The sequence below is a fragment of the Citrus clementina genome, unplaced genomic scaffold (genome assembly GCF_000493195.1).
Source record: "Citrus clementina cultivar Clemenules unplaced genomic scaffold, Citrus_clementina_v1.0 scaffold_5, whole genome shotgun sequence".
NCBI classification, from domain to species: Eukaryota; Viridiplantae; Streptophyta; class Magnoliopsida; order Sapindales; family Rutaceae; genus Citrus; species Citrus x clementina.
This window is the reverse complement of record NW_006262201.1, coordinates 33331040-33342331: the sequence shown is the minus strand read 5'-3', so window position 1 is coordinate 33342331 and position 11292 is coordinate 33331040. Positions and strand designations below refer to the sequence as shown.

The following is an 11292-nucleotide window of genomic DNA, read 5'->3' as shown; positions in this document are numbered from 1 at the left end:
CGAAGAAAAAAATTCGGGTTTTTGGGTTAGATAAGTTTCCGTAAACGGTCATAGCACAAGATCCGTTGTCGTCCAGTGGTTAGGATATCTGGCTTTCACCCAGGAGACCCGGGTTCAATTCCCGGCAACGGAAACTTTTTGTAATTTCCATTCCATGGACTTTTCTTGCTTGATTGAGGCCCATGGACAGTCTGCAATCTGATGGGTTATGAATTGGGCTGGACCGATCACATGTCCCTCCCACTTTTGTGTAGCTACACGGACGGTTGTTGGTGCAATCAGTTACTACCGTATGCCGTGGGGCGTGGGATTTCGAAGCTTAAATGTCATTTATCTATAGAGAGCTAAACAAATTAGTAACTTCAAAATATGTATATATATATATTAGTACTAGGAAATCAGGTTGGGCTCTAATTTCCACAAAATATGAGTTATCCAACTTTACAAAATATTTGACAAACATCACAGAGAAAATGAAATTTCCTGATATACATGAACTGTAATCAACACCCAGCAGCATCATACACAACTAAAATGTATCTCTATTGACACGGTATGAATGGGATGGCAGATTTGCAAATGACCAAATCCAGGCAGGGTAAGAGGCGAAAAAGTGAGGAAGAATTTTGTATGCTGAAGTTGCAAGCTACAAATAGTTGGGGAACTCAACTAACTCAAATTTTACGCATCAAGAACATGGATGGCTTTGGGTTTTAGCAGGGTATATTCACTTTCCGATTCCAAGTTCTTTTGTGATTTCTCTTGTTAGGCTAAATTGAGAAGTGTTATGCCAAGGGAACAAGGTACGAGTAACTGGAAGTTTCCTCCGAAGATCCTGCAGCAGAATCATAGGTGTTAGATGCCTTGTGAAATAAAACTAAATTTACATCTTAACTCTTAACTAGCACAACTGTCATATTCCATGGATAATAAATATAAATATTTGGGTTGAGTCAGCTACTTGGTACTAGAAATTGATCACCCAAGGACAAGATCTACACTAACATGATTGAAACAAAAGCTAAATGCAGGACATAGTCAACAAGTGGCTTTTTAGGGCAATTTCAAACAGTCTTTTTTTTTTTTTTTTTTTTTTTGAAGGCAAAACTGAAGGAAAGAAATAATACACGATAAAAAAAAAGGTTCCTCCCCCCCCCCAAAAAAAACCGAGAAAAAAACATGACACCAAGCACGTTATAGGAGGGTGGTGGCGTAGAAGGGAAAGCATCTTCTGAGTTTTTAATCAAGTGAATTACCATCTAACAGGCATGTAACAGTCATACATTTTACAACTGATCTAGACAAAGTAACCTAGCTTAAATCTTGTTTACTAAATCTAAGAAAATCTATTAGGAAAGTTTGAGCAGATATATTTCTCAAACTAGACGGTACCTTGAATGTGTTATCTGGCAAATTGGAGTAAGAGACCTGTTAATGTGAGAATTGAGAGTAAGAACTAAGAAATAAATAATCAAGCATTTGAAAATCAAGAGAAAATTGCGAACCTCAAGAGATGCCAGGTACTCTGTCTCATGGTGACGAAGGATGTTGGAAATGGATATTGCAGAGTCATCAGGGGACTGAAACAAATAAGAAATAAACATAAAAAATATGCATGGATGATGAAAAAACAAAAAAAATATTGACGTACTGGAATAACAATAAGCTTCATGTACAAGATGCTTATTAGCAACATTGCCGAAAAATCCAAGAGAATTGTGCGACCTATTACAATTCCTACCACCTTGTTAGCATCAAGACCAAGCAAGTTGAACGCCATGTACTTGGCCAATAACTCATAAATGGCCTAAGCCTTAGTCTTACAGTTTGAAAAATGAAAATTGAAAAAAATTAAAAAGAAAAAGAAAGTGCTCCATGATAGAAAGAAATTCCTAATTAAATTGACATGAATTTTTGTGATAACTTACCTGAAAGAGTGTTGAATCTCCACATTCATGTTTTGCATCTAACTGCACATTGCCCTCTTCAAAATAATGGGCACCCACCTAGAACAAGAATAATGGACCAATAAAAAAATTTACATTACCAGTATATAAATATCAATTGTGGAGAAGCAGAAAGTCATAAATCTGACATGAAAAACACAAAATCACCGTAAATACCTGCAATTTGCCCTTTACTTCTAGTACTTGTGCTTCATCTTGGAACTCAATGGTCCATACTGAGCGCCAACTTCCATTGCTGTTAATATTCCAGAAATATATTGGCCGTTAACATTACAGTGAAAAGTATGCTTCCCTTAGGTAACTGATACATTATCGGTTAACAAAAAGTAAAAACACGCCGAGAAAAAGCCTGTGCGAGTTCTCATAAGCTGAACTGCATTACCAAAGAAAAAGCATCCTAACAATTCAAGATGATTTGATAGATTCACACACCAGAAGTTCTGCGGGCTAAGTCTACATGCAGAAATCACCACTACGAGCTCAAAATTGAATCCTGGTCCCTCCACTTCTTTTCCCTTGGTACAATAAACTGAACATACACCTTTTGGATAAGCTTCACCTGCATATTTAAGTATTTCTACATCCAGAGCAGACCTGCCACCAGAAAGAAAATTTGGCCATTGCTTAATCAAGATATGTAGGGTTTAAGCAATGGAAGTTGACAACTATGAGGCAATAAACTATCAATCAAACTGCACGACAAATTGATACCCCAAGAACCAATTCACATGAATTTGGATTGCCAACATGCCAAAATGGAGGTAATGGGACAATAAAATAGGAAAAAATTTAACATTCTGAATGTCTGAATCAAAGTTGCACAACAAACACATCTTTAAGCTCAAAATAGTGAAACACTTTGAGATTCAAAATTGAGTATATTTAGTAAAACAACTTATGGCATTTGAACTATATATACATGATACAAGAGAAGAAGCAACTTCTACATATTCAAGAGAAAACATCTATAAAGAGGAGAGCAATAAAGGGTACCGGAATTCCTCAACATAAGCAGATGAAAGTTCCTCGTCAGTTGCAGGTCTCACTTCTGTACAAACCTGAGCCAATTTAGCAAAAGTAACATAAAAATGGGCAAACCAAATAAAATAAAAAAAATCATGAGTCATCAATACTTTTTTATTAACATAAGAAGTACTAGTGTAAGATTTTTTAAAAACGGCAGAACTTACTTGTTTAACATGGTCAACTATAGCAACCTGGGCGGTCCTAGGATCAAGATACTCATTCTCACCAAGCTCGCCAAATGATGTTACCAACACCTGTAAACGCAAAAAGAGAACAGCAATAGAAAGAGAAAAGAGATAAGATTCAAAATGTATGCGCATCAAATATGATAAAAATATTTCAGAAAGGTATATAATCTGGAAATCTGAAAATAACATCAAGAAGGGGCAGTCTACACACAAACTACCGTTTAAAAAAAAAAAAAAAATCAATGAAAGGCTCAGGCTATAATGTTTCAACTTATTTCAGTTAGATCAAACAGTTTGCAAAAATCATCATTCATCACTCAGCACCCCATTTGCAACATACAGCGAGGCTAAGTCAATGTAGAACCTATGTAACAGAAATGGGACACTATTTTGCGATACAATTCTCAAAATATTTCTATCCTCTTGGTAAACGAAGACAAAACTGAAACTTTAATTACATTACAAGCATCCAAATTTTTATCTGCAAAAGTAATACCAACTACTAATGATGAATTTTGCAAATTGTTTAACCTAGCTGAAGTAAATTAAAACACTATGAAATCTGAACCTATCATTAATTTTTGTCCCCACAAACTATGTAATCCCAAAACGCAAACTCCGGACGCAATAAACTAATTCTCCTTATCCACACCAAAGTTCTTATTCATTACTGCTTTAAAAATATTAAAAATAATGATGAAAAAAGACTTACATCTCCCGCTCCTGCCGGCATTTGGAGGCAAATCATGTGAGATTTGTTGTAAATAGGAAACGACTCAGAAACCGCCTCGTCGTACACTTCGTTGTCGTTTAGAACTAACCTTAAGTCTGTAACAAATCGAAATGAATGTGCTTCTTAATTAACTTTACATATCTACGGATCCGAAACAAAACAATGCCAATTGAAATAACAGAAATTAAATAAAATACAAAAAAAGGAGTAAATATTATACACCTTTGGCGACGTATTGGATTTCGCCGGCGGGAGAGTTTAAGAGGAACCATTTGGCGATCTCTTTCTTCTGCTTGGGGTTTAGCTCTACTTCTTCCGCCATTAATTTTTATTCTTCTTTTGAAAAAATGGTGTCGGTTTGAAAACAAATGCAGTGACTATTTGGAGAAAAGGGTAATGTATGATCTGTAACGGGCCCGAGTATGTGCGACTCGAAATGATTTTGGTGAGTGGAGTGAGTATTACTACAGCACCAAGATAAAAAAATTTCGCTTTTTTTTTTTTAATTAATTCAATTTCTTAAAAAAAAAAAAAAAGAGTATTTGTGAAAAAAAATGAGATTTTATGTTTTTGCACGTGTGAATATTGAAGACAGAGAAAATAAATCTCATCGTTCGTCGATTCACTTGACAATCTTTTATGATGCAACCTCAATACTAGATAATAAAGTTGAACTTCTGGTGAAAAAATGTCATCATTTTTTAATGATGGTCAAATTAAGCAGAGTGCACTAAAAAGGTTAAGAAGCTGGGCCAATCCTCTCAGTCACATCTATTAATTAGTATCCAAAGTTAATACAATCCTTTGCAAGATTTCCACGAACTCAGCTAAAAGACTCGAGATGCAATGTCCAACAAACAGACCAAATATATATACAGGACTGGCTCTTTCTGATTTTATTATTATGTTGATTTTTCCCAACCAAAATTTTTTTGTTGTAAGCACCAAAATTTTTTATTTACATTAGCAGATTCCATTTTCCTAACAAATTAGCTTCCATATATTGTTTCCACGCCCTCAAAGGGCCTCTCTCTCTAACAATAGCAGCAATATCTGTTGTTCTCTCATTCATAAACAACCCTCTAGCTGCAAAACCCATGAGCTCAGTTGGATCCATGTAGCCACGCATCCTTGAAGCAAATGCATCTCCGTATGATAATCTCATTCTGAAGAACGAGCGTTCTTGTGTAGGAGAAATGTCCAGCTTGGATTGAACCAGAGCTTCCTGTGCTAGTGAGTAGTCTTCATTAAGTAAATGATTTTGCAATCCCAATGACTCCCGGTCGACCTGATGCAAGATATCAGCCACGCGTTCAGCGCTTGGTTGTTCAAGAGCCAATCTGTCAACCTGGAGTTTTAATTTTTTCAGTTGATGACCGATTCTTGAAGCTACAGCATCATACAGTTTTCCTCTTGATAGATGTTTGGTTTGCTCCTCGTCGACAAGGTCATCAAACTCAATTGGGTCCCCAATAAGTACAGTTACCTGCAAAACATTATATGTCATATTATTTGCCTAGTTGGTCATATGGAACTAACCACAAGAATAAATAAATAGAAGTTTTAGAATCTTGGAGGTATAAAACCATAGACTCCTTGACACAAGAGTACCACAAGAGGGAAGAATTACCAACTACACAGAATACAATGATCTAAAAGCCTCCCAAAAGTAATGGCAGCTTGGTAATCTTGCCTGCCCTGTGGAGAAGGCTGAGGGAGGGAGAAGGGAAAGGGTGGCCAAGAGTAAATCCTCACTTGCAGTGAAGCAAGGCTAGGACTTCACCGAATATATAGCAGAAGTTGGACTCAAATTTGAAGAACAAATGTCAGGCCACAGGAAATTTGTTGGCAAAACAAATCTACAAATTAATTTCGGTGCAAGAGTTTGAGAACCTTCTATAGAGAGACTACTTACTGTCTTGCCAATCCTGGGGAAGGTAGCTCCTATAGGCATGACATCCTGCATCCCAGTATGCACAAATGGAACAACCAGCGGAACATTATCTGCATCCAGGATCAACCTATTGTGGAGTGTTAGCATACAATGGTTAATAAGAAAACAAATTCTCACAGAACTAAAAATAAAAACATCTCTTCATGCCTAAAAGGGAAGACTCAAAAATTTCTAAAACAGAATTAAGTTGGCCTGTGATCACTACTGGAAACCTCTTGTCCATTGGGGACGACAATAAATAGACTTATGCACCAGCAAATTCTTACCTCCCCACACCCCTCTTGGGAGACCCTACCGTTTTTCCACCATCCCGTGAACGACTACCTTCAGGAAAGATATGGACCCACCCACCACTATTTAACTTTGCAATAGCCATGTCCATACCCTGCAGCATACAAAGAAAGCAAGCCGATAAACTTTATTTTCCAATCTCTGCTGATAAACATTCTTGAGCTACTAATTAAAAGGTAGAATCTGTAAATCATACCTTCTGATAGATCCCATCACCGCGAGAAACTGGCAACACTTTGACACTTCGGAAGAATGCAGTAGTAGCAGGATTTTTAAAACACCGATCAGTAGCACAAAGCGTCCATCTTAAGTTCTGAGCATCCAAAAGAACACTGGGAGGGAGTAATGAAGCAATAACAAATGGATCATCCACAGAAGCAACATGGTTGCTGACCTGCAAAGGAGCAGCAGTTCATATATCAGCTTGAAAATGGAAATGCGTACAAGCAAATGAGCAATCTTTGTAAGAACATCCAAATTCTACTAGCTTATCCATGAGAGAAGAGGAGTTAAACTTACTGTTATTAAAGACTTGTTCTTGGGTCTGTGTAACAATGCATCATGTAACTTCTCCAAACCATACACCTATCATAAACCCAAATTAATTGCAATGAATATCAAAATGCAAAGGCACCAGGTGCAAAGAATTTGTATTAAAAAAAAAAAAACCTGAACACTATTAAGGCCGTGCATAAAGATGTGACAGACATTCCCAATGACAGGAACTGCCACAGCTTGAAGCATACGATGAATAACACAGTCCTCCTCCGCATTTAAGTCTTTAGTCACTGCAAACCGAAGAATATCAGAGAATCACAATGCAGTGACACAAAGCACCAAATATTTTAAAACTACATAAAGAATAAAAGACACAGAATGACCAAAGAGCACACTCAGTTCGACATCTATTCTTCTGCACTTATTAGCTTGACAGTTTCTTCTCAACAAATAAACTTACAAACCATATAACTTAAACACTCAACCAAGCTCATGAAATTCAACCCATGAATCTATTACCATTCAATTTCCAAAGATAATTTATGCAAAGTAATTCTCAAACTTTCCAAATTAATCAAAAGTACTTTCATTCTTTCAAACAACAAGCCAAATTCAATTCTTCGTTAGTATCTAAGATAATAAATCTTTGCTTCTAAAAGCAGAAACGTAAAATATTATTTTTTAAGGTTCTCTACGGTTTTTAATAATATTTTTCACAATATCCATTCGTATCATTGCATTATGAAGACTGCACTTGAAAGTGCTTTTAGCATCATAAAAAAGCGCTTCTTATATAATAAAAAGCTCTATAGATTGAGAAAGAAGACCTCGCTTGCGATAAAAAGTGGAAGTGGAAGGGAGCGAATCACGGCGGAAGTCACGGAACAGACGTAACCAGCGTTCGACGGTCGACGAAAATGAACCATTTTGAGAAAAAATCGCCGGGCGGCGGCGATGCTTGTCCACTGCCACACGGAAGCGGTCCCTGAGCTGCAGCTGAAGCGCACGTGCCTTGTTCTTCCACATATCTCCTCGTTCTATTCTCTGTACGCTCATGTTCAATAATTTTTAACAAAATTTTGTATTTTTTTTTCCCTAATTTACTTTGACGCGATTTAGCTTTTGATCTGATGTTTGAGAATTTGGAGGAACAGTGAGAGAGAGGCGCGAGAGTAGCGGCGAAGGAGAAATTGGTTTGTGTTTTGCTTGGGCTAAATGTGGATAGTCCGCACAACTTTTAATTGGGCCCAATAAGTTGGTTAGCATGCTAACAATGGGTCCGAGGAAATATCGAGGTGTGGGCCCATCTTGAAGCTGACACGTGGAAGGACTTTTTTTTTTAATACACGTGGCAGGATATTTGATAGTTAAATATAACAGGCAAATATATAGTAACTTCCAGAAGTATCCAGAGCAAGCGGGTTGATTTTCTGTTTTTATTCCTATTTTTTTCAGCAAAGTTTAAGCTGATAGGAAAGCCCAGTTCTTATACTTCTTTTGCGGAATATAACTGAGCGGAAGATAAGCATTTTTCAAAATGTCCAAAGTTCTACACTTGCTATATGAAGTAATTCACAGAATTATTTGATAAGTTTTATTTTGCGTTGAGTCAATTATCATTTAAAACGGGGGGGAAAAAATATATGACATATGCTATAAGTTAATAACATACATGAAAGACTAATCTCATACAGCTACAAACCCAACCTACAAATTCAGATCATAAACTTAATTGGTAGTAGAATAGTAGGTGTGAAGAATCATTCATTAATGTCTTTTAAGACATGTTAATATGTGATTATTCTAGCATCCTACATGAATATCCAACCAACCATAGTACATGGATGATAAGTTGAAAGAGAGTTGAGTAACAAGAATGAATGATATACATATTTGATCCAAGAGCACATGAGCTTGGCTGAATTACTGCTTCAGAAACCACACCCATCACCATATATAAAGAGTAGACAAAATTTCTTTAGCTGTTATTCCCACTTGAACAGACTTAAAGCTTAGTCACAGTCCGGCTCAAATCATCTACCATGGGAAGAAAGCAACTGCATTAATAGAGACAAGGCATGAACACATGTGGTGGTATGATTCACAGCATATATGAAGCTTTGTCAAATTAAGCTCATCACATGAGTGTCAACAAATGAAAATCTGATAATCAGGCACTGGTTTTCCAACATTCAAGTAGTTGACATCGGCCACAATATCCCCAAACTCATCTGACCAAGAGCAACAAGTTCTTGTTATTAAAGCATCTCATAGATTCATACCAAACTTCAGATACAATTGCATTTTTAAACTCTGGGAAGGAAACAGAGCTGGAATGGCAATGAAAACTCAACCTTCATATATGGTCCTCACAAACTTTACATATTCAGGTACGAGGTCTCTGTATATGATTCCATCAGGTCGGGCATCAAGAACAACCAGGACTCCTGTTACATCATTAACACGGCCAAACTGATTATTACTACTGGTAAGAAGTGAAGATTGGCTCAATTTCGTTTCAGCAAAGGTTTTCATGAATCAAGATTGCGAAAGACATTCCACTTGATCTTCTAGCAAATCAAGCAAACATACTACAGCACCAAAAACACTGTTTTCGACATAGCATTGAAACCAGGTGCCAGTTGAAGGACGTACCTGGGGCTAGCCAATCTTTGGTGGAATTGCTCGGCAATGGAGCAAGCCATAGAATATTTCGCAGATTCATTGAATCATCATATGTCACATTGGATCCTAAGGAAAATGGAAAATAGCACGTAAATCATATGATAAAATTGCTGGAAATTCCATATATCTCTGTCTCTAAATAAAATTTGCTTTCATACTCAGGCGAAAAGAAAAGAACTAGGCTGTCAAATTATTCACAGTATGGCAGTGGCGTGATCAGATCACAAATTTTAGTTTTCTAGTTTTATTTTTTCATTATTATAGGTCAATTCCAGCTAGAGATAGAATCAGAGATTCATAAATAACCGAAACTACTCAAATGTTCCGATACCAAAAAAGTAGGAGATCTGAACGAAACCCATATGGCATAAACTTGAGATACTACCCAGTATACTTTACCTTTGTGGCAATAACCCAGGTTATATGGAAACTTTTCTTTATCGTAAGCTGGGTATTCTCTTGCATGAAACCTGCCAAGTTAGTACTACTAGTGAGAAGATGCAATCTACTTTTTCAAATTATGACACAAGCCAATTAACGAGAGATATTTTTGTCAAGAACAATTAACCAAAACATGACAAGCAAATACTAAAAATCATAGAATTTCTTAGTTGATTGGAAGCTAATAACTCATGCTATTAATCAAGTGGATTAAAATAACCGTGCTTCCAACTCCATCTCAAATGCAATCGTTCATGGAATTTAACAACATGAGAATGATTCAATGATAAAGATGATGCCGACTCACAGTATACCAAGCCGTCCGGTTTCCACGGCAAGAAATAGATGACCATGAAATAAATCATAGCGATTCAATGACACATCCAACCCAACACTTGGACCCCGGGCAACAATTAAATCAAATAAATACCTAAGATATGAATTCAAGTCCTGCAATCCAACAACAAAATTGCTAATTTACTTGACAAGAAACCAAGAAAATTAACTGTCACATCATCAATAAAGGAAGAAAGTTTTCTTCAAATCTGACTCTAACCTCACTTATGAAGCGCCTCCCGTATGGTGTTCTGGTTAGCTCACATTTATTTTCTTTGGACCCTTCAACATCAGGCACCTATAACATTAGTAAAATGAACAATCTTTCAGTCTCTCATATACCAATTTTGAAATAAAAATGACTAAAAATAATCTTTAAGAGCAACCCAATTGACTTAATAAAATAATAACTACACTTGCGTCTATAAATAAAAGAAACAAGAAACAATAACTCACAGGAAACATTGTAGGATCAAGAGCTCGATAAATGGCATCAGGGTCTCCCCCAGAATCAACAGCGAGGCGAGCCAGCTCAAGAACGGGCTCGGGCGGCCACCAAATGAGCTCATTATCTTCCCTTATTTTACTCTTGTCACTATTAAATTTTTTATCTTTCAAACTGCGTCTGTAAGAAAAAGCATCACAAAATTCAATCTCGGGCCGTTTGATTGGAGTGAAGGGAACAAGAAACTTGAAGCAGGACTTGAGTTCTTTTGCAACGAGAGGGTTTATGGAGGAGGTGGGACCCAATAGAGAGAGCAGATCAGACGGTGTAGCTTTAGGAATGGACGGTAGTGGTGGTGGTGGTGATTTGAGAGAAGGAAAGAGCGAAGACGAAGCTGACGTGGAGGCTGTTACGGAGAGGGAGAGAAAGATTGTGAACCGGACTGAGAGAGACTGAAGACCCATTTCTTCACTCTCTTCTGTTGACAAATTCGGGTTCGGACTATTCAAAGTTTAAATTAAAAAAAAATAAAAATAAAAATAGTAATAATACATTCCGATCCCTGACCTTTTCTATTTTATCAATTTAGGATATGGTTTTTTTGTTAGCAATACGCTATTAAGGAAAGATCCTATATTCCTATAAACATTTACTACAAAGACTTTGCGTCCCAAAATCTCACTCAACGGCACTAAAAGAGAATGTCACAGCTAACTATGGCCAATATG

General features: G+C 36.8%; 3 protein-coding genes and 1 non-coding gene across 4 annotated transcripts; 1 reads left to right on the top strand and 3 right to left on the bottom strand.

Annotated features, from left to right (window-relative positions):
• Positions 1 to 61: 61 nt before the first annotated feature.
• Positions 62 to 133, top strand: TRNAE-UUC. The gene has a single exon. It is a non-coding gene; the product is annotated as a tRNA-Glu (tRNA).
• A 250-nt stretch (positions 134 to 383) lies between these two features.
• Positions 384 to 4391, bottom strand: LOC18041793 (F-actin-capping protein subunit alpha). Its single transcript, XM_006433350.2, has 10 exons — positions 4137 to 4391; positions 3894 to 4009; positions 3158 to 3247; positions 2961 to 3025; positions 2400 to 2561; positions 2124 to 2202; positions 1929 to 2006; positions 1506 to 1580; positions 1393 to 1428; positions 384 to 835 (listed from the first exon to the last, which is right to left on the bottom strand). Exons 1-10 carry the CDS (start codon positions 4234 to 4236, stop codon positions 728 to 730), a joined length of 909 nt encoding a protein of 302 aa, XP_006433413.1. The 5' UTR covers positions 4237 to 4391; the 3' UTR covers positions 384 to 727.
• A 279-nt stretch (positions 4392 to 4670) lies between these two features.
• Positions 4671 to 7889, bottom strand: LOC18041792 (tafazzin). The gene is made up of 7 exons (XM_006433349.2): positions 7485 to 7889; positions 6829 to 6947; positions 6679 to 6744; positions 6356 to 6553; positions 6135 to 6253; positions 5830 to 5935; positions 4671 to 5400 (listed from the first exon to the last, which is right to left on the bottom strand). Exons 1-7 carry the CDS (start codon positions 7711 to 7713, stop codon positions 4873 to 4875), a joined length of 1365 nt encoding a protein of 454 aa, XP_006433412.1. The 5' UTR covers positions 7714 to 7889; the 3' UTR covers positions 4671 to 4872.
• Positions 7890 to 8376: 487 nt separating this feature from the next.
• Positions 8377 to 11045, bottom strand: LOC18041287. Its single transcript, XM_024182900.1, has 7 exons — positions 10576 to 11045; positions 10340 to 10417; positions 10091 to 10233; positions 9742 to 9812; positions 9313 to 9408; positions 9012 to 9104; positions 8377 to 8888 (listed from the first exon to the last, which is right to left on the bottom strand). Exons 1-7 carry the CDS (start codon positions 11026 to 11028, stop codon positions 8806 to 8808), a joined length of 1017 nt encoding a protein of 338 aa, XP_024038668.1. The 5' UTR covers positions 11029 to 11045; the 3' UTR covers positions 8377 to 8805.
• Positions 11046 to 11292: the final 247 nt, after the last annotated feature.